General features: G+C 46.2%; 1 protein-coding gene across 1 annotated transcript; it reads right to left on the bottom strand.

Moving 5' to 3' along the window:
• Positions 1–17,851: 17,851 nt before the first annotated feature.
• LOC123186295 (uncharacterized) lies at positions 17,852–19,583 on the bottom strand. Its single transcript, XM_044598078.1, has 2 exons — positions 18,904–19,583; positions 17,852–18,525 (listed from the first exon to the last, which is right to left on the bottom strand). The coding sequence occupies exon 1, from the start codon at positions 19,247–19,249 to the stop codon at positions 18,929–18,931; it is 321 nt and encodes a 106-aa protein (XP_044454013.1). The 5' UTR covers positions 19,250–19,583; the 3' UTR covers positions 17,852–18,525; positions 18,904–18,928.
• Positions 19,584–23,284: the final 3,701 nt, after the last annotated feature.

Below are 23,284 nucleotides of genomic sequence, written 5' to 3'. Positions count from 1 at the left end.
CTTCGTTGTGGTACGAGGCAGAAAATCATTAATTTTGTGTTCAGTGGACCGGGCGCAATTAACCTGGGTTGAGTGCGTTGGGCGTCATTAACTTGCATTTAGAACTCTCGCTAATCAGTACTGGAGCAACGGATTGATCTTCTATATCTAGATAGTTAACCCTACTAACATATTTCTCTCAACATGCAAGCATGACACCTCATCATTCAACATGCATAGAAAAGACCCACCTTAAGATGCAATTATGCATATTAAAAATCCACTTAACATGCAAACATGCATGCATGTAAAATTACATTCTATTATGGTATTAAATTTAATTTTTATATAATTTTAAAAACTATTATTTCAAACATTCATGTTTCATATAACCAAAATCTCATTAAAATAATGCAAAATATTCCCACAACAACGTGTGGGGCATCATCTAGTTTCACAAGTAAAGATGCCCAGCGCCTGGAAAAAACAATACGGAGTGTGCACGTCATTTTGGATTCTATCAGTTGATACTGTCCTAGTTTCATCATGGAATGAACTTTTCGTATCTTCGTGATGTTGAGTTGAGACATGCGTGAGCGTGTAAATGGGCTGTATCTACCGTAGCAGGGTACAAAAGCAACCTGAACATCTCAAACGTTCGTAAAAGTTGGCTCGTCCGCCTCAACGATCAATCGATGGTTCTCAGATCAGATGAACCAACATTAATTCTGATCTGACACGGACGTAAGAAAAAACAAATTCGCACCGAACATGTCACCCTATGCGTTCGGTTTATTCGGTTTACATGGTTCAGTTTATATGGTTTTTCGGTTTATACGATATTAATATTTAGGTAAATACAGTATGAAATTAAAATACGGTTCGGTTTCGGTATATACCAAATTATTTCGGTATGGTTTCAGTATATACCATAAAAATCAAAGTTGACGCGAATTTGAAAATGACGTAATAATAATTTGCAAATTTATAACTCAAAACACATACTATTTTACACAAATAGTATATGACTATATATATAAGTATATATGCATGCATTAATTCATCTATTGATGGTTATGGACGTGCTTAGCATTTTAAAAAGAGAAAAATGACTATGTCACAAGAAAATTTTACATGCTTATTAGTGAATTGGACTCATGTACAAGAAAAATGACAACTTGTATTGTTGTTCATCTCAAGAAATATAAATTTATTTTTACTTCGGTTTATTCGGTTAACCGTTCGATTTTTCGGTATATACCATAAAACCAAAGTTCAAATCGGTATGAAGAGTTCATACCATACCGAAACCAGAAACCATAAAAACCATAAAATCGGTTCGGTTCGATTTATTTTCAGTATAGTTTTTCGGTTCGGTTTTGAAATGCAGAGAGTGACGAACATGGCAACGGCGCTTGAAAAGCGTTTCCCGCTGGCGCACGCGCTGCCTCGCAGGATCCCACTCCACTGCCATTAATGGCACACTGGCTGGCTGGCTGGCTTCCGGCGTCGACGACCGATGGCGACCGGCAGAGGGCAACGCCACTCGAAAAAGCTGGAGCGGGTGGGTTGGGTACACCGTACACGCGCAACGCGCACGTTGCCGCTACGGGTACGGTGTATTGAAGGGGGGCTCCATCGTGCGGCGGGGACTGTTTGTACCGCCAAGTGTTGGAGCACTGTGCATGCGTTGAAAAGATTCCTAGGCTGCTCGGCTACTTGGGGGGAAATGTGGCGACCGTCCGGTCCGCTGCTCCGGTTATTTCCACCCCGCAAAAACAAAACAACGACAATTATTTCCTTTTCGAAAGGATGCACTCGTCTACCTCGCTTGATTTGAAACATTTCAAAACTATGAATATGAAATTCTGAAAATAACACCGAAATGCCTAATGCCACATATTAAATGTCACAGGTCTTTACAAATACAGTCTTACAGAAAAAAAAAGATCACATCCACTTTTCTAGGGGGGACCGAAATCTTCTTCCTCCTGCATTCATCGGCGACGCGTCGTGAGCAAAGCTCGATGACACCTCTAGCCTCTGCCTCGACGGAACAAACTTGTTTAAACCGAGAACCTTGTAGAAACAATATCCAAGAAGTCGTTGTTGTAGTCCAGAAACACCTCCACAAGCCCGACGCTAAGCCGAGGCAACGTTGCCGTCTCCCCGCTCCAACCAAGACACAGAGACTCCCTGTCAAATCGATGCACGAAGGCACCATCCACAAGTAGGATGTCCCTACCGCCGCCGCCGCCGCCGCCGCGTGGGCTTTACCCGGCGGCGCACTCAAGTGGAGATATATCAAGCATCAATTGACAGCCAACTAACCGAGTTGAATCTCAAGTTCAATGAGAAAGTAATGGACCTTCTAAACATTAGTGTTACACTAATACCAAGAAATGGATTCAACTCTTTCAATGCTAAAGAAATATGCTCAATGGTGGAGAAGTACTATCCAACTGATTTTAATCAACAAGAGAGGTGCGCACTAGAGCTTCAGCTAAATCGCTTTGTTGTTGATGCTAATATCAGTGAGGACTTGAAGATATCCACTATATCACTAAGCTTTTTAGGGTTAAAGGCCTCACAATCAATTAAGGTGTCACTCGACTTTGACCAAGTCAATAATTTCTCAAAGCTCATATTCAATTTCTTTTATACTATACATTATGCTTATGATTAATTGAGGTTTTCAGTTTAGACTTAGTCAACTGATTTTGACCGAGTCAATAATTACTCAAGGAGCTCTCTCATTTAATTATTTCAATTCATCATAATCCCTAATTTGAAGCTTTTTTATTCGGTTGAGATATTCAATTTAAAATTTGGTTTACGATTTTGATCGGGCCAACGATTTTTTAAATCAATCAACACCAACCGGCTAGAAAAACATATCAACCATGTGCAACATCTTACCACTAAAAAAAGGAAACGCCACCATATGATGATACTATAGCACCAATATAGTACATGTAGCCACCGACATAGAAATTTACCCAAAAAAGTTTGAGTTAATTATAGTATAACACATAATCTCACCATTAAAGGCCCAAGAAATAACCGCATTATAAATAAACATAAAACACACTCCATCTCCGCCCCCATCCACCAAACTAAATATTTCATCAGTTCCAGAATACAAGGGGTATTAGTTCTTCAAAAAGTCAAATTTCTTTAACTTTGACCTAGTTTAGAGCCAAAAATATCGACTTCCACAATATTAAGCCAAAAAATATGGAAATTCATTTCATGATGAATCTAATAACACCAATTTAATATTGCAACTTTTGATATATTTCTCCATAAATTTAATCAAGCTCAAAGAGGTTGGATTTTTCAAAAAAAGCAATACACCTTATATTTTAAAACAAAACAAGTAATTTTTTTTAACAATCTCAACAACACCAACAACACAGTAAAGCACACCCAACCCTTCTAGTTTGTAACCATATCCGCTCTAATTGGATTGATATACAACTTCGATTGCTTGTTACCCTCCCAGGTTCTACAACAAGTATTGAGGGTGCTTTTTCTAGTTTGAAAATTATCAAGTCAAGTCATATCCGCTCTATGTCGATGCCTCGTTGAGACAGGAAGGCATATAATCTCTAACTGGATTGATATATTACTTTGATTGCTTTTAAAAAAAAGGAGGATGACCCCCGGCCTCTGCATTTGGACGATGCATACAACCACTGTATTAATTATTCTCACAAGACATTATAAAATAATACCATAGTAAGACTAAAGCTGCCGTCTAAGCAACAAATTGTCGCTACACCTATCCAGTTAATGAAGGGGCGCAGATAGCCTAGACCTAATACCAACAGACATCGCAGCCAAACCTAATATCTAAGACTTGAGGACTGATAACCCACAAGTACAAGGGATCAATTGTAGCCTCTTTCGATAAGTAAGAGTGTCAAACCCAACGAGGAGCTAAAGGCAGAACAAATATTCCCTCAAGCTCTATCGACCAACGATACAACTCTATGCACGCTTGACGTTCGCTTTACCTATAACAAGTATGAAACTAGAAGTACTTTGTAGGTGTTTTTGGATAGGTTTGCAAGATAATAAAGAGCATGTAAATAAAAAGTAGAGGCTGTTTAGATAAAGACACAACTAAGTTAGGTTTAGTAGAGAGATTTTTGTTACGAGAAAGTTATTTGTCCCTAGGCAACCGATAATTAGACCAGTAATCATTATTGCAATTTCATATGAGGGAGAGCCATAAGCTAACATACTTTCTCTACTTGGATCATATGCACTTATGATTGGAACTCCAGCAAGCATCCGCAACTACTAAAGATCATTAAGATAAAACCCAACCATAGCATTAAAGTATCAAGTCCTCTTTATCCCATACGCAAACAACCTACTTACTCAGGTTTGTGTTTCAGTCACTCATGCAACCCACTATAAGCGAATTATGAACGTATTGCAACACCCTACAACGGGGATCTCTCACGCTTGCGCGACACGGAGAGGACCATAGGACAGCACCAATAATAAAACATGCAACTCAAACCAATCATGATCATCAAATAACCTGTAGGACAAAACGGATCTACTCAAACATCATAGGATAGCCATACATCATTGAGAAATAATATATAGCGTTGAGCACCATGTTTAAGTAGAGATTACAGCGGGTAAGAGAGAGGTTACACCGCTGCATAGTGGGGGGAAGAGTTGGTGATGATGGCGGTGAAGTTGTTGGTGAAGATTGCGGTGATGATGATGGCCCTCGATGGCACTCCGGTGCCACCGGAAGCGAGGGAGAGAGAGCCCCCATCCTTCTTCTTCTTCCTTGACGTCCTCCCTAGATGGGAGAAGGGTTTCCCCTCTGGTCCTTGGTCTCCATGGCATGGGTGGGGCGAGAGCCCCTCCGAGATTGGATCTGTCTCTCTGTCTCTCTCTGTTTTCGCGTTCTCAGATTCTTCCCTTTCACCGTTTCTTATATTTCCGGAGATCCGTAACTCCGATTGGGCTGAAATTTTAACACGGTCTCTATCCGGATATTAGCTTTCTTGCGGCGAAAGAAGGGCATCAACCGCTTTACGGGGTGGCGACGAGGGTCAGGGGCGTGCCCCCCTGCCTCGTGGGCCCCTCGAGCATCGCCTCGCGTGGATTTTTCTTCCCAAAAATCATATATATTCCAAAAAAAATCTGTGTCAATTTTTATTCCGTTTGGACTCCGTTTGATATGGATATTCTGCGAAACAAAAAACATGCAACAAACAGGAATTGGCACTGGGCACTGGATCAATATATTAGTCCCAAAAATAGTATACAAAGTTGCCAAAAGTATATGAAAGTTGTATAATATTGGCATGGAACAATCAAAAATTATAGATACGACGGAGACGTATCAACATCCCCAAGCTTAATTCCTGCTTGTCCTCGAGTAGGTAAATGATAAAAAAGATAATTTTTGATGTGGAATGCTACCTAGCATAATCTTGATCACATATCTAATCATGGCATGAATATTAAGATATGAGTGATTTACAACAATAGTTAATCATTTGACATAAAAACAATAATACTTCAAGCCCACTAATAAAGCAATCATGTCTTTTCAAAATAACATGGCCAAAGAAAGTTATCCCTACAAAATCATATAGTCTGGCTATGCTCCATCTTCACCACACAAAATATTCACATCATGCACAACCCCGACGACAAGCCAAGCAATTGTTTCATACTTTTGATGTTCTCAAACCTTTTCAATTTTCACGCAATACATGAGCGTGAGCCATGGACATAGCACTATAGGTGGAATAGAATGGTGGTTGTGGAGGATACAAAAGGAGAAGCTAGTCTCACATCAACTAGGCGTATCAACGGGCTATGGAGATGCCCATCAATAGATATCAATGTGAGTGAGTAGGGACTGCCATGCAACGGATGCACTATAGCTATAAGTGTATGAAAGCTCAAACTAAAACTAAGTGGGTGTGCATCCAACTTGCTTGCTCATGAAGACCTCGGGCGTTTGAGAAAGCCCATCATCGGAATATACAAACCAAGTTCTATAATTAAAATTCCCACTAGAATATGAAAATGATAACTCAAGAGACTTTCTATATGAAGAACATGGTGCTCCTTTGAAGCACAAGTGTGGTAAAAGGATAGTAACATTGCCCCTTCTCTCTTTTACTCTCATTTATTATTATTATTATTTGGGCCTTCTCTTTTTTCTTGGTCTTTCTTTTTTTTTTGTTCGTCCGGGGTCTCATCCCGACTTATGGGGAAATCATAGTCTCCAACATCCTTTCCTCACTGGGGCAATGCTCTAATAATGATGATCATCACACTTTTATTTACTTACAACTCAATATTACAACTCGATACTAGAACAAAGATATGACTCTATATGAATGCCTCCAGCGGTGTACCGGGATGTGCAATGATCTAGCGTAGCAATGACATCAAAAAACGGATAAGCCATGAAAATATCATGCTAGCTATCTTACGATCATGCAAAGCAATATGACAATGAATGCACAAGTCATGTATATGATGATGATGGAAGTTGCATGACAATATATCTCGGAATGGCTATGGAAATGCCATGATAGATAGGTATGGTGGCTGTTTTGAGGAAGGTATATGGTGGGTTTATGGTACCGGCGAAAGTTGCGCGGTACTAGAGAGGCTAGCAATGCTGGAAGGGTGAGAGTGCGTACAATCCATGGACTCAACATTAGTTATAAAGAACTCACATACTTATTGCAAAAATCTATTAGTCATCGAAACAAAGTACTACGCGCATGCTCCTAGGGGTATAGATTGATAGGAAAAGACCATCCCTCGTCCCCGACCGCCACTCATAGGGAAGATAATTAATAAATAAATCATGCTCCGACTTCGTTACATAACGGTTCACCATACATGTATGATACGGGATTCACAAACCTCAACACAAGTATTTCTACTAATCCACAATTACCCACTAGCATGACTCTAATATCACCATCTTTATATCGCAAAACTATTGCAAGGAATCAAACATATCATATTCAGTGATCTACAAGTTTTATGTAGGATTTTATGACTAACCATGTGAATGACCAGTTCCTGTCATCTCTCTAAATAGATATAAGTGAAGCAAGAGAGTTTAATTTTTTCTACAAAAGATATGCCCACGCTCTAACAAATATAAGTGAAGCAAAAGAGCATTCTACAAATGGCGGTTTTCTATGTAAAGAGAAACAAGCAATCCAAACTTCAAATGATATAAGTGAAGCACATTAAGCATTCTATAAATCCATACTCAAAAGATATAAGTGAAGTGCAATGAGCATTCTATAAATCAACCAAGGACTATCTCATACCAGCATGGTGCATAAAAGAAAAATGAAAACTAAATGCAAAAGATGCTCCAAGATTGCACATATCGAATGAACGAAACGAATCCGAAAACATACCGATACTTGTTGAAGAAAGAGGGGATGCCTTCCGGGGCATCCCCAAGCTTAGAAGCTTGAGTCTCCTTGAATATTTACTTGGGGTGCCTTGGGCATCCCCAAGCTTGAACTCTTGCCTCTCTTCCTTCTTCTCACATCGAGACCTTCTCGATCATCGAACACTTCATCCACATAAAACTTCAACAGAAAATCGGCAAGATCCGTTAGTATAATAAAGCAAATCACTACTCTAAGTACTCTTGCAAACCAATTCATATTTTGTTTTTGCATTGTGTCTACTGTAATATAACTTTTTTATGGCTTAATCCACTGATATGAAACGATAGTTTCATCAAAACAAGCAAACTATGCATCAAAAATAGAATCTGTCTAAAACAGAACAGTTTGTAATAATCTAAGCATTCACCATACTTATGATACTTGAAAAATTATACCAAAATTAGGAAAAAAAAATTGTATAGAAAGACATTGCAAAAGGAATCAGAACCATTTGACGTTCCAGCTAAAAATGTAAAATTGCTCGTCAAAGTTTCTGTCCTGCACCGTATAAACCATAAAGCAAATGTAAACATCCTAAAGGCGAACCTTAGCACATTATTTTTTATAATACAATGGAATTGTATAAGGGGATAATTATTTTTGTTGAAAAGTTTCTGTAATCAAGATTCACAAAGTTTCAGTGGGCATGAATAAAGTTCAAGGAGCTCTCCCACTTCAACAATGCTTGTCTTTCTCACTTTCACTTTCCTTTTTGAAATTCTTTTGGGTTCCCCTGTTTATTTTTGTTGTTTTTAAACTATATAAAAGCACTCAACAGAAATAAATGACTCTCTAAAACTTTCGGATTGTCTCCCTGGCAGCGCTTTCTTTAAAGCCATTAAGCTAGGCATATAGTGCTCAAGTAGTGAATCCACCCGGATCCCAAGGTATATCAAAGCCAATTTTAATTAACGATGATTTATAATTTAGTAGTGAGCACAAAGTAACATATATCAAGCAACAACGAAGTCTAACTCTCTTCCTATGCATAGGCATGTCATAAAAGAACAATTCATTAACGCAAAGTAAAGGGCAATGCATAGTATAAACAGTTTCTTGCAATTTTTTTATATTGGAAACATAGAGAGGTGGAGATATAGTTCCTCTCTCATAATAATTGCAAGATGGAGCAGCAAGCACATGCATATTATATTCATCAAAATCATCATGTGCAACGGTAAAAGGCAACCCATCAATATAATCCTTAATAAGTGCAAACTTCTCCGACATAGTGTAGTCGGGAGAATTCAAAAAGATAATAGGACTATCGTGTGTGGGTGCAATAGCAACAACTTCATGTTTAACATAAGTAACTATAGCAAGTTCATCTTCATAAGCATAATTCATATTGGCATCTTGACCACAAGCATAGCAAGTATCATCAAAAAGGGATATTTCAAGAGAATCAAAGGGATCATAATAGTCATCATAGAAATCATCATTCGGTAAGCACGAAGGGAAATTAAACAATGTATGAGTTGAAGAGTACTCTCATTAGAAGGTGGGCACGGGTAGCTAATCCGCTCTTCCTCCTTTTGTTCTTCGCTCTCCTCATCATCTTTTTCATCCAATGAGCTCACAGTTTCATCAATTTCTTCTTCCATAGACTCCTGCAAAATATTAGTCTCTTCTTAGACAGCGGAGTAGTCCTTAATATATGGTTCAACATAGGCATTAGAAGCATAATTATCATAGCAATATTTAAGTATGGCAAAATTTTCAGATTTGTAAAGAGTAGCATCATACTTTTCAATCAAAGAAGCAATTTCGTAAGCACCCTTAAAAGCAACAAATTCTTCAATTTGTTGAACATCATAGTAATTATAAACACCCTTAGCATACGAAGATACGATTCCATTATCACTAAACTCACATTGATAGGGAAGGTGTTTCTTAGGGTTTTCAGAACAACAAGTAAAATCATATATTTCACATAAATTCCAAGCATAGCATTGCAAACGATGAATTTGACCCAGTAAAAGTTTTCCTTTTTCAGATGTACGGTGTCGCACATATCAAGCATGCTCATCTAAAGATTTGCCCTCAACTAAGCTAGTTGGGGTTTCAGCACGAGCACATAGGGATCGAAGATGATCCAAGTAATAAGCTTCAGCAGTGTGATAGATTTTGAGTGGTTCTTCAACCATTGGTTTAGTAGGTACAACTATTTTTTTGGTATTTTGTGTTTTCTATCCATAAATAAAGATAGAAAACAATTAAGAACAGCAAATAAAAATTACTTAGTGATAAAGCAAACAAGCACACACGAGAATATTCACCCCACGCTATTGCTCTCCGGCAACAGCGCCAGAAAAAGGTATTGATAACCCGCAAGTATAGGGGATCAATTGTAGCCTCTTTCGATAAGTAAGAGTGTCGAACCCAACGAGGAGGTAAAGGCAGAACAAATATTCCCTCAAATTCTATCGACCACCGATACAACTCTACGCATGCTTGACATCCGCTTTACCTAGAACAAGTATGAAACTAGAAGTACTTTGTAGGTGTTTTTGGATAGGTTTGCAAGATAATAAAGAGCATGTAAATAAAAAGTAGGGGTTGTTTAGATAAAGACACAACTAAGTTAGGTTTAGTAGAAAACTTTTTGTTACGAGAAAGTTATTTGTCCCTAGGCAATCGGTAACTAGACCGGTAATCATTATTGCAATTTCATATGAGGGAGAGGCATAAGCTAACATACTTTATCTACTTGGATCATATGCACTTATGATTGGAACTCCAGGAAGCATCCGCAACTACTAAAGATCATTAAGGTAAAACCCAATCATAGTATTAAAGTATCAAGTCCTCTTTATCCCAACGCAAACAACCTACTTACTCGGGTTTGTGTTTCAGTCACTCACGCAACCCACTATAAGCGAATCATGAACGTATTGCAACACCCTACATCGGGAATCCCTCACGCTTGCGCGACACGGAGAGCACCAAAGGACAGCACCAATAATAAAACATGCAACTCAAACCAATCACGATCATCAAATAACCCGTAGGACAAAACAGATCTGCTCAAACACCATAGGATAGCCATACATCATTGGGAAAATAATATATAGCGTTGATCACCATGTTTAAGTAGAGATTACAGCGGGTAAGAGAGAAGTTACACCACTGCATAGAGGAGGGAAGAGTTGGTGATGATGGTGGTGAAATTGTTGGTGAAGATTGCGGTGATGATGATGGTCCCCGGTGGCACTCCGGTGCCACCGGAAGCGAGGGAGCGAGAGACCCCTCCTTCTTCTTCTCCATTGACCTCGTCCCTAGATGGGAGAAGGGTTTTCCCTCTGGTCCTTGGTCTCCATGGCATGGGAGGGGCGAGAGCCCCTCCGAGATTGGATCTGTCTCTCTGTCTTTCTCTGTTTTTGCGTTCTCAGATTTTCCCTTTCACCTTTTCTTATATTTCCGGAGATCCGTAACTCCGATTGGGCTGAAATTTTAACATGATCTCTATCCGGATATTAGCTTTCTTGCGGCTAAAGAAGGGCATCAACCGCCTTACAGGGTGGCCACGAGGCAGGGGGCAACTCCGATTGGGCTGAAATTTTAACACGATCTCTATCCGGATATTAGCTTTCTTGCGACTAAAGAAGGGCATCAACCGCCTTACGGGGTGGCCACGAGGGTCAGGGGCGCGCCCCCTGCCTCGTGGGCCCCTCGAGCATCGTCTCGTGTGGATTTTTCTTCCCAAAAATCATATATATTCCAAAAAAATCTCCGTCAATTTTTATTCTATTTGGACTCCGTTTGATATGGATATTCTGCGAAACAAAAAACATGCAACAAACAGGAACTGGCACTGGGCACTGGATCAATATGTTAGTCCCAAAAATAGTATACAAAGTTGCCAAAAGTATATGAAAGTTGTAGAATATTGGCATGGAACAATCAAAAATTATAGATACGACAGAGACGTATCAAGGACCCATCCAGGACGCCTGCCGGGCATGGGTCTCGCCGGTCCGGCGTGCTCTCAGAGGCCGTCGCCGCCAACTGCCACCGCTCTATTTTTAGAACTGTACTGATGCATCAACCTTGCTCGGTCTAACTATTCTCGACGCCACCACGACGCCCAACGACACCTCCTCCCTGCGCGCAAACAGTTGTGCACGTCGCGGTCGCCACTGATACACCTTAGCACCATGCTGCCAAGTATCACCAGCCGACACAGGCTTGAAGTCTTTGCAAGATCTATCGTGCGTAGCATCTGCCGACCAGGCATGACAAAGCATAGCACCTGTCGGTCAGGCATGACTTAACATCTCCACCGAAGCTCCGTGCAAGACGAAGCCGCTCCACCTCCTGCCTCTGACTTCCAGCGCTGCTCCACAAACGGTGCTCCCAAGAGAGAAACGACACCGCAGTGCCGCCATCGTCCGATCTAGAACACCAGATCCTAGGGTTTTCCCCAGAGCAGTACGAGTGGGTCGACAATAGTTACACGACGATGCCTCCATCAAGGTAACGGCGTAGAACGCCGCCATCGCCTGCCAACGGCTCGATTTTCACCGGCAACCATGTCTCCCCAACTCGCAGCCGGGACTAGATGATGAATCTCGAGATCCGATCACCAAGCCTCTGCCGGCCATCTCTGACGACGAAGATGACCACCACCATTGGCCAGCGAGACGACGCGAGATGAAGTAGGGCGCTGCCAGCGTGTGTCCTGGCCAGCACCACTGGCGCTCGGCCCGTCCTGGACCACGCCTCATGGCTGAGGGCAACGGCAATCGCTGCCACGACAAGGACGCAGACCGGAAGCCCAGATCCGACCCCCCCCCCCCCCGCGCGCACCAACACATGGCCACCACCAAGCGCCTTTCAGGGGCAGCCCCGCCGCCGTGAGAGACGCCGCCCCACAGGCAGCAGGCGCCAGCCACCGGCGGAACACCGCCGCGCGCCACCGGCCGTCGCGAGATCTGCGCGAGAACGACGAGGACGCCCGCCGCCACCTTCCCTGGGGACCACGCGGGCTTCGCCGGTGTCCCCTCTGGCGGCGGCAAAGCGGGGAAGGAGCGGGGAGGGGCGGCGCTGTGCGGAGGGGTCGGAGAGAGCAGTCGCTGCCAGGAAATGGTAACCACAAAACCCACTTTGATTGCTTGTTACCCTCCCAGTTTGTACAACAAGTGTTGAGCGTGCTTTTTCTAGTTTGAAAATTATCAAGTCAAGTCATATCCGCTCTATGTCGATGCCTTGTTGAGACAGGAAGGCATATAACCTCTAATTGGATTGATATATTACTTCGACTGCTTGTTACCCTTCCAGTTTCTACAACAAGTGTTGAGCGTGCTTTTTCTAGTTTGAAAATTATCAAGTCAAGGCTACGCAAAAAAATGGAAGATGGATTTCTTGTGGATAGCTTGCTGGTGCAAGTAGAAGTAGAAATTGCAGCAAAAATAAGTTATGATGACATAATTGCTGAATTCGAAGATAAGAAGCCGAGGAGAGCATATCTTTAGTTTTTGGTCTCATATTTAGTTGCATTTTGCTCAGTCCGGTGTACTGAACTGTTGTTGGCTATGGATCCCTTCTTTTGGTCAGTTTGGTGTTCTATCGTTCTGGATATGGAGTACTCCCTAAGGAGCACTTGATAGTAGTAATTGTCCAGAAAACCAAACATTGTGAACAAGCTATATAGATATATGTCCGTCAGTTAATGTGAAGTGAGTTTTATACGTACAAACATGGTCCATTTGGACAAGATATTTGTCTCTTTTGTGCAGCACGCAAATAATAAAATTAGTTGATGAAATTTGTACCTACTTAAAGAATATGCATATGTACGTGTAGATTTTTTCGCATTTTTTTAAACAATTTTGCTAAAGCACATCTAGATGTGCCATAAGTATTGCACATCTAAGTCCTATGTCATTGATCTTACATTGAGATTCGTGTAGATATTTTTTTTCTTTTTTCTCTTCCTCTTTATGCTTAATTCATTCAGTTAGATGTGCAATAACTAGAGCATATCTAGATATGCCCTAGACGCATCCTTTTTTAAACTTGTAAATAGTTTTTTAAACGAGCTACGTGGAGCTCGGTCTTTGCAACGCCGTGCGCTGGAGGTGAAGCACACTTCACCGGCGATCGTTTCCAGTTCTCTCCGTTGCATTGCCAAAAGGCCAGCTGCCGCGCGCGGCCTGGCCGATGCCGGTGCAGCCCCGGCTCCGATCAGAGCACGTGAGGAGTACGAAACTGTCAACGAGTCTCACTCGGGTAGGCTGCGCACGCAGCTGCACGACAGCGACGCCCAGTCACCGACGTCCACGCAGCTGCGCCGGGACCGCGTCGCCGTCAGATGCACCAGCAGCAGCAGCGAGCCGGCCGGGCCACCCGGCACTGTAGCTGCAGGGCACGGATCGGATGGCCGCCCGAGCCAGCAGCAAGCGGACGGCGTCGGCGAACAGTCGCGGCTTGCGAGGACACGAATCAAGCACGACGCGCCCCGCCCCATCGCATCACATCAGGCTAATCTGATGCGAGCCCCGCAACGGCGACGGGGAAGGCCGGCGACGGATCGTCCCTGTCGGCCGACGCCGACGAGTGATGGATGGACGGGCGGGGATTGGGTTTGCGTGGGCGATCGGGGAGGCAGTCGCACGCACGGAATCCCCGTTGTCAACCATCAAATCGCGTTAAGACGCTGATGGGATACTGAGAAAATCGCACCGCTTGCTAGATTAACTCCGGCCAGGCCGAGCGGGCTCTGTTTTCCGTCGGTTTGTTGCGGAGCTCTGGGCTCCTTGGGATTAATCATCCTCTAACCTGTGCAGGAAGCATGCAAACCCCAAATGACCTGGGGTGGTCGGCTGTTTTAAGTTTACATTTTGTTTAAATAAAATGTGACTCCTTTTTCTTACTATTTTTCAGTACATGCTGTTTGACTCTTGCATTGGCATTCAGTTGTAGTATTTTTTAGTATATATTGCCAGGCTTGCCCACTAAGTTCTTGATGCTCTGTTTATGAAAGATAATGTGGCCAGGAATTGTACTGAAAGAAAATGATGGTTAAGAATGGGCAATCCAAAAAAGAATAAAGAAAATGATAGTGCTCGAAATTTACGGCTCCAGGGCTCCCGGCAGTCCGGTTAGCAGGCTGCCGGACATGGGGAAGGACAAGCCGTTGCTTGACGTAGACTAGTGTAGTGTATCCGTGTCGTGAGAGTGGAGCTCCGCGTGACCGTAACTGCACATAGTTTTAGCTTTTCAGTTGAAAATATGTCCAAAATGCAACCATTTTCGTCCAGTTGTTATGAAATCCGGTCTTGTTTGCACGGAATTCATCCGGTTTGTTGAAAAAGAGTTTAAAATGTATGCAATTACGGTTGGATGGCATGCTCCCGCATCCATGTCCGCGGACTGGGCCCCCCTGTTCGCGGACGAATGCAGGAGAAAATTTATGGGTTGCCGTTGGAGCCTAATAGTATGGCTGTGGAGCTCCCCGTTCCGATATTAGAGCACGTAAGATCATGTATACTTGGGCTCCGTTACTGTCGTCCACCCTTTCTCCCCCATACGCACCACCGGCCCATATCCGCGCCCTAGATGTCGTCCACCCCATCGCCTACCGCCATCACAGATGTTGCCTTGGCGTCGTCCGTGGGGCTCCGGTCCTTGGCTCCACCCTGCAAGCCGAAGAATGTCGCCAGAAGGACCGACGGAGAAGGCAGCGCGAAAGGGAAGCAACATCGCAGGGAGCTGTAGTTGTGGACCTTGAGGTGGATGTGTCTCCTCCTCCGCGCCCGCCCCCTCGAACCCCGTCCATTCAGTTCCCGGCAAGGAAGGCATCATCCGACCCTCCCACCATCGAGGATGATCTTACGACTGGTTGGGCCATTCTGTACCATTTTCCGGCAACACAAACAGCGGAGGCTATGTGTGTGACTCGTTGCAACTCCGACGGGCATAGACAAGCACGGGTAGTGGGAGCGTTCGGTCTTCCCATGTCCTGTTCGATGGAATGACACAACAAGCAATGATATGGCTCGTCGGGAAGAAGAATGAGATCAATGAACGGAGGGAGTACGAGGCGGCGAGAGTAGCGATGGCTGCAGCGGAGAAGGCGGCACGGATGGAGCCAAAGCATGCGGCAAGGATGGTCGTGGCAGAGTAGGCGGCACGAATGACGTCCGATAAGTGATCCTTCTTGCTCGGGCTTGGATTTCATTTTGACATGTCCGGATTGTCGAACTATGATTTAGTTTGCTTTGTTGTATTGTTAAACTGTTGAACTTTGATGAATTTGTGCTACCTGATCTGAATTTTGATGAATTTGTGCTACCTGATACGTGTGCATGGATTCCATGGGACTCGAGGGTTGAATTTGAGGTGTGTCGCTGCCCGACAACCCATATGAAGGGTCGCTCGGTGTTGTTCGCGGATGCGTCTGGGCGGGTCCGTGGACATTTATTGCGCCGAATTTGCCAACTTCGGATGTAGGTGCTCTAAGGGAATCTCCAACGCAGACCCTTAAAATGGGCACAGTATTTGTCCATGGACGCACAAGAGTCGGCCATCCAACCGTACCCGCATACATTCAAAATAAATTTGGACAAAGTAGATGATTAGATGCTTGTCCTGCAAAGCAAATTTGGACAAAGTAGATGATTAGATGCTTGTCCTGCAAACACGGCATAATACATAATTTACATAACACATACCATATTTCATCTGTTCAACTAAAAAAAACCTAAGTTAGCTTGTGGCGGACAGTGACCTCATACGCGTGGTCGGCCTGGCCAGTGGCACCGCCATCGCCTTCCATGCCGCCGCCGTCTGGGTTGTCCTACCACTCGCGGAAGGGCACGTGGCACGACAATCATGTCATCGTCGATCTTGGTGAGCTCCACATCGCTGCGGTTTAGCCACGGCGCGACCATCTCCGCGGTGGTCATTGACCGCTTGCGGGCCAAGGCCTCCATGAGGTCGGGGTCCTCGTGGACCCAGACCGACGCCTCGTTGGACTTTGAGAACGCCGAACGCCGAGCGCCCCGTTGCATTGCGCTGTTTGCCGGGTTGTTCTCTCCTCTGGCATGACGATGCTCCACGACGAAGAGGAGCCACCGCCACGGCTACAGAGATAGTGGAGCAAGCACCCGCGCGTCTTCGCGATCACCGACGACACCTCGTCATTCATGGCCTTGCCGCACTAGTCACGACACGACAACAACGTCGTATGGTCGATGCGGGCATACCGGCTATGGGGGGGAGGGGGGCAGCAACTCTACGTTCACACGGCTTAGAGGCTGTGACGTCGGCTCCTTCTTCATGCAATATCGCGGAGGCGACGCCAACTCCTCCTTCAAGCGTGCCGGTGGCAGCAAGGGCGGCGGCGGGCTATGGGAGCACATCGACTGCCCGATCATGAGATTGATTTGTTGTTGGAACTACTCGTCCATCATGGTCGGCTCGGTGAGGAGGTGTGCCTGCTGGTCCCCCTCATTGCTAGAGGAGATGGTAATCTCCTCCTCAAAGGAGCCGATGGCTGTAGAGGTCGAGGGCTCCTAAGAGCGGCGGCAGTGGGCCAAGACGCGTAGCGCAGCCGTCGGAGTAGGCTTCTCAGTCGTCGTGTCGACATTGAAGGGGTGCCGTCCGCTCATCCAGTCGTGCCGCTCTGACCAGCATCAATACCATGGAGTCACGTCCGCTCTGCCACGGCGCCGACTGATATGAATACGCGGCAACTGCTTCGCGCGAAGAAGGGTTTTGAACGGGGAAGGCCTTTGGGTGGGACCAAAGTGACGGACACGTACATGACGGCGGTCCGGATGTCCCCAGAGGCCCATCTGATATGCGTTCGGACCGTAGAAAAATGGACATCCAGACCAGTCCGCAGTCCCATGGCGAAGATGCGTGCGTACGAAATTGTCAACGAGTCTTACTCTACCTCGACATGCGTACCGTGCCCGCGCGTAGGCTGCGCACGCAGCTGGACGACAGACAGCGACACCCAGCCACCGACGTCCACGCAGCTGCGTTGCTAGTTGCTACGTGGGGAAGCTTAACGGGACCGCGTCGCCAACAGCAGCAGCGAGCCGGCCGGGCCACCGGGCACTGTAGGCAAGGGACGGACGTCGTCGGCAAACAGTTGCGAGCTTGCGAGGACACGAAACGACCACGGCGCCAGCCGCTCCATCACACTAATAATTAATTAAGCTAAGCCAAATAAGCCCCGCAACGGCGACGGCTGGGCAGAGGCCTGCGGTGGATCGTCCCTGTCGACGCTGACAAGAGCCGATGGGTTGATGGGTGAGGACTGGATTTGTGTGGGCGATCGGGGAGGCAATCGCACGCACGGAATCCTCGTTGTCAACCGTCAAATCGCGTTAAGACGCTTATGGGATACTTAGAGAATCGCATCACTTGCTAAGTTAACTCTGGCCAGGCCAAGCAAGCTCTGTGTTTTCGCCGATTTGCTGCAGAGCTCCGGGTTCGTTGGGATTAATCATCCTGTAACCCCTGCAGGAAGCATGAGAACCCCAAACGACTTGAGGTGGTCGGCTCTCGTAAGTTTTACAAAAAAATAAATCGAAAATGGATATAAATATATATATTTATAGCCAAGGAATTGTACTGAAGAAATGAGAGCGAACACGGGGTAATCAGAAAAAGAACCATCACAGGCAAAAAAAAATGATAGTTCTCCGAAAGCGAAGGCTCAAAGTGCGCTCGCCAATGGAGGTGGTCGATCGATCGATGCGTTCATCATTCATGTTTGAACCAAAAATACGTGTTCATCACATCCCAGCCTTTTGTGGACTACTTTCTCCTAGTATCTTCCTCGAGAAGGCTCCCTGCAATCCATTCCCTTCCTTTCTGGCCCGATGCCGTATTCTTCAATCCACATCCATTTCGTACTCATGCAATCCCTTTTCTTCGGACACGTTTGACAGAACAATAAGGAAACTCGATGCTTTGTAAAAATTTACAGCCCTTTGGCAGAATAATAACAAGGGAAACCAATGTAAGGTGAAGTTTTGGTGTGTGTGATCTGAGGCAAGATCATGCGAGAATATGGTGTCAATATATATGAACAGGTTGGTGGAGCAAGCAAACAAAAGAAGTAGTATACTCATATATGTATCTCTTTCAACCAACAGAATGGCGTTGCTGTCCACTTCACAAACCAATCGAGGACACAAGAAAATAAGGGCAAAAGACAAGCAACAAAAAGGTAGCTAGCACTCCTTACTAGGAAAGAAGAAGAAGAAGAAGAAGAAGAAGAAGAAGAAGAAGAAGAAGAAGAAGAAGAAGAAGAAGAAGAAGGAAAATCAGGGGGAAAAAGAAGAAAGGGAAGCAGAAGGGAACAGCCATACTAGAAGCTCCTATCCTCTCTTCTCCTTCCCGTTCTTCTCCTCCTCTGCTCGCCGCCCCGCACGCGCCCGGCAATGGCGCCAGCGAGGTCCGAAAGCTAACGGGCGATCAGCTAGCTACCGCTGTAGTACGTACGTGCGTACTCATCTGTTGTGCAGCGGGTTGGGCCCCGTCGGCACGCGCCGCTTGTCGCCGTCCACCAGCCCGGCGCCGTCGCCGGCGCGCCACCGCCGCCCCAGCCCGATGCTCACGAGGCCCTCCACCAGCGCGTCGAACGCGCTCCTCCGCGGGCCGTCGCCGCCGTCTTCGTTGCCGCTGGCGCTCACGCTCGCGCCGGCAGGCAGCCCTTCGGTCGCCGCTGCCGCCAGCGGCCCCGGGCGCGCCGAGTCGGCGCACGCGGCGGCGGCGAGGAGCACCAGGCACGCGAGGAGCGCCGCGCGCGACCACCGCCGCTGCCTCCCCATACGGCGCGGCCGATCGATCCACGGCCGGCGCGGCGCTGCGAGCTTAGCTAACAAGCGTGTGTTCGGCTGGCGCGTGGGAGCGGAGGAGGAGGAGGAGGAGGAGCTGGGTGGCCGGGCGGCTGGGTGGGGGGTGGAGTGGAGTCAAAGAGCGGTAAAAGCCGGGGGCGAGGCCAGCGGGAGGGGATTTATGTAGGTGGGGGGTGTCAATGGCAATGGCAATGGCAATGGTGGTGGCATGTTGCACCCATGCGTCCAGGGCAGGCGTCTGCATGGGGGCCAGCGCGCGCGGGGATGCCACCAAACCGCATTTAAGGATCTTCAATTCGCTGCTTCCTCCTCCCTGCCGCTGCCTCAGCTCACCCCAGCTCAGCTGTCTACTACTACTACTATAGCGAGTGAGTGAGAGAGAGGGAAACGCCCGCACAGCACAAAGGCCGCCACGCTTTTCTCATCTCATCGCAGATCAGATGGATGGAACGAAAAGTTGGGGACGAAATGGGAAGTTTGGTGAGCGGGGGGCCTCACGCTCATCCTCCACCACCCTGATGCACACTCGTCTAGTCTCTCTCTCTCCAAGGATTATGCGGAGGCGTAAACGCGCGACATTATTACGGCGAGCAGAATGATTTCCCCCCGTTACGTGCATGCATGTACGCTCCCAAGACCCAATCAAGCTAATGAAGCAATTATCTGCACTGCACCGCACGCCCATAAAATGCAGTGCCGTGCATGCCGAGGAAAATGAAACCCGGGCCATGTGTGGTAGTATGAACCAGTGGTACATTTTGTACTAGGCCAGGTCGTAAATTTTACCCCTGTTGTGTGCTGCAGTGTCGCTGGCTGGACGGTCGTATGTACGTCGATCGAGGTGGTATACGTGACTGTGCCTTTTTGTTTCGGTCAGTACGTGGTACCGCGTACAGTATAGTGGCTGTACAGTACAGGTATGGTCCGGGCGGAGTGGAGTGGAGTGGAGCGGGGGCACGGTCAAAACGAGCTTTCCAAAGTCCCTGCGGATTGTTGCCACACGCCCCATGCCACTTCTCGGCCTTTTGGGTGCCAATAAATATACGACCATCATGCTTCATAAATGGAGAGAGACGCACCCGGAGCCGGAGGGACAAAGTTCTATGGCCACCCCGGCCGGCCACCCGGTCATTTTCGCTTCTGCTACAAGCATGTAGTAGTACTGCAAACGTAGCGTAGAGCTGCAGGAAAAACGTCGAGAAACGGAGAGAGAGAAAATTAGCAGTGACTGCCGCTGGTTTGGGGCAGCTTGGTTCCATGATGGAGACAAGCAAGCCGGGGCCGGGGGGAGAAGGGTTGCATGCGTTTAGAGAGACAGGGTAGAGGAAGAAACGCATCAGAGACAGACGCGCGAGGCCGCCCTTCTTCCCCTCCCCCCACCTCCTCCTCCTCCTCCGGGCTGCTTCTGCCGCCTGCTGCTACGTGCCACGCGAGAGAGATCGATGGAGGAGAACAGCGACGGACGGCGGGTCTCCGGCCGAACCCCAACCACCTCCGCCCAGGTTGGGCCTTTATTATGGCGCCCTCCCTGGCTTGGCCTGCAGCGTAGTATCGGTATCTGGTCCTGGTCCTGGCCGGCCGGTCCTACCAGCTAGTCTGCCTACGCAGGCTAACGACATGCACATACGTACGTACGCTACGATACTGTGCGGTCGACCGGTCGTGTTATTGTGTAGTGCGTACTCGATCTAGGGCCTCCACTCGAATGCAGAGTGGGACACACTCCAGCACGTCCTTGTATAGATCGGCCTTTCGGCCAAGGCGACCAATGTTAATCGGGGTGGCTAGCTTAGCCAGCCTCTGCTTGCCCCATCTATCGTTGTGTACAACTAGACTGTAGACTGGTACGTACTACGTACTACTACTACTAGCCGCCCATGACATGACGCTACAGTAGCGGAGTTGAGCTACTAGCTAAGACTAAGATAGGTCAGCCATGCATGTAGCCTAATCCAGCACGCGCGGCGGTGGAGATCATGCCCCCGGCTTGGGCTCGTTGACTCCAGCCAAATCACTTCACTTGCATTGTCATTGTCATGCGCCGCACTGTTGAGCTTTGGCAATGCGGATACGATTAGATAACCCACACGAAACGTGTCGACATACGGAATTCCAGCTTCTTTTCGGTTCTCATAACAAGGTATTGTCTCAACTGTTAATGAAAGAACTTCCCTCAAAAAAAAAAAAACTGTTAATGAAAGAACAATGCGACGACGGGCCACACCATGTTATCCTTTTTGACAACCTCGAGGACCCATGCATGCGCACAAGCTAGAATTAGTTGTATGATCACCGTACGTATACACCACTTAGCATCATAGTTGTGCCGTTGGCAGTCCCATGCATTACGCTAGCGCTACTCATTTTTTGGCGGCCTTGGGCCCCTAAAGAAGGACCTTTCAGCGAAGCTAAATGCCTGGTTTCTCCACGTACACATGCACTCCTATATATAACTTCGTTTCTCCACGTACTACATTCAATATAACCAGCTAGCTAGGACCGTGTTCATGACCTGGCCAGCCGGGTGTCCGCTTCTGTTTGTAAATCGTCAGTTAAGCGGTGTAATGTGGGACCTCCGGGTCGGCCGGTCAACTTTCATATCATCGCCTCGCCGCATGTATAAATGAGAGTGGTAGTACTAAAAATATACCGGAGTAAGTGCGAATCTGCGATCGCCAGGCTTCGTTGTTACAGCTAGGGACAAACTGCGCTGGTCAGAAAAATAATCTTTTAGCAGATCATCACAATTACGCGGCCACGCAGGCCGGGTGTCCATTTCTGCTTGTAAATCGTGAATTAAGGGGCGTACGTACGTAGGATTGGCTCACCGGGGGCGTTCAGGTCGTCCGGTCAACTTTTATGGCGTCGCCGAAGATCAAAATGTGGTCATAGAACTTACTGCACGTGCTCGTACTTCTTTAAGCGATTGGAGTACTTCTAAATACTATACAGGAGTAGTAAGTGCGAATCTGCAATCGCCAGACTACCTTTTTTTTAGGGGCAAACTGCGCTGGTCAGAAAGATTGTACTCCCTCCATTCCACAATGTACTGTTTTCTCTATCCCCGTGCTTCAACTTTGACCGTAAATTTAACTATCAAGACCGATTGCGGCGGGAGCAAAATTTATATCAGTGAATTCGTATTCAAAAGAAGTTTTCAATTGCATAATTTTTACTCCCGCCGCAAAATATGGCAGCTTTATCTGTTTTGGTTAACTATAGTTGGCATGTCTAATTTATGATAATTGCCGCGTGTAATCAAATCATAATTGTTGTGTGTGATTGACTACTTGCCACATAGGGTCAAACAGTAGTTGACATGTGTGTTTACCTAACTGTCACATGTGGTATAGGGGGTGTTTGTTTACAGGGACTTTTTTGTATAGGGACTAGAAAAAGTCTCTCTTAGAGACTTTTTTACCAAACAAGAGGGACTTTTTAGGGACTAAACTAGGCATTTGGGACTAAATGAAGAAGACTATCAAGGAAAGTCTTTTTGGGACTTTTTGGGACTTTTCCAACAATGCCCCTCCATGCATCCATTGGCCCGCCACCCCATGGTGTTGTTTGATTGTTATTTTTCTATATACTAGGGGCAGCATGGTCATTTAATAATCTCTAGCAAGGGACTAGGGACTTTTTAGTCTCTGGAAACAAACAGGGAGAGACTTTTTAGGGACTAGGGACTTTTTAATTGGGACTAGAAAAAGTCCTAGGACTAGAGAACCAAACACCACCATAATCATAGTTGCCATGTATGATTAATCACAATTTCCATCTGTGTTTATCCTGGTTGCCACGTACGCGCAACTGCAGTTGCCGTCTAGTTGCCGTCTAGCAACGAATCACAGTTGCCATGTGTGTTTACCTAGCTGTCATTTATGCGCAACTACAGTTGCCATCCAACAACGTAATGGTGTCGTGTGGGCGAAAAACAGTTTGCCCACACAGTGCAGCTGGCAAACCGCTTGATGCGGGGCGTGTGGGCGAACTCTCCAACGCCCACAC

The sequence above is a fragment of the Triticum aestivum genome, chromosome 2A, assembly GCF_018294505.1.
Source record: "Triticum aestivum cultivar Chinese Spring chromosome 2A, IWGSC CS RefSeq v2.1, whole genome shotgun sequence".
NCBI classification, from domain to species: Eukaryota; Viridiplantae; Streptophyta; class Magnoliopsida; order Poales; family Poaceae; genus Triticum; species Triticum aestivum.
This window is presented reverse-complemented; position numbering and strand designations above follow the sequence as displayed.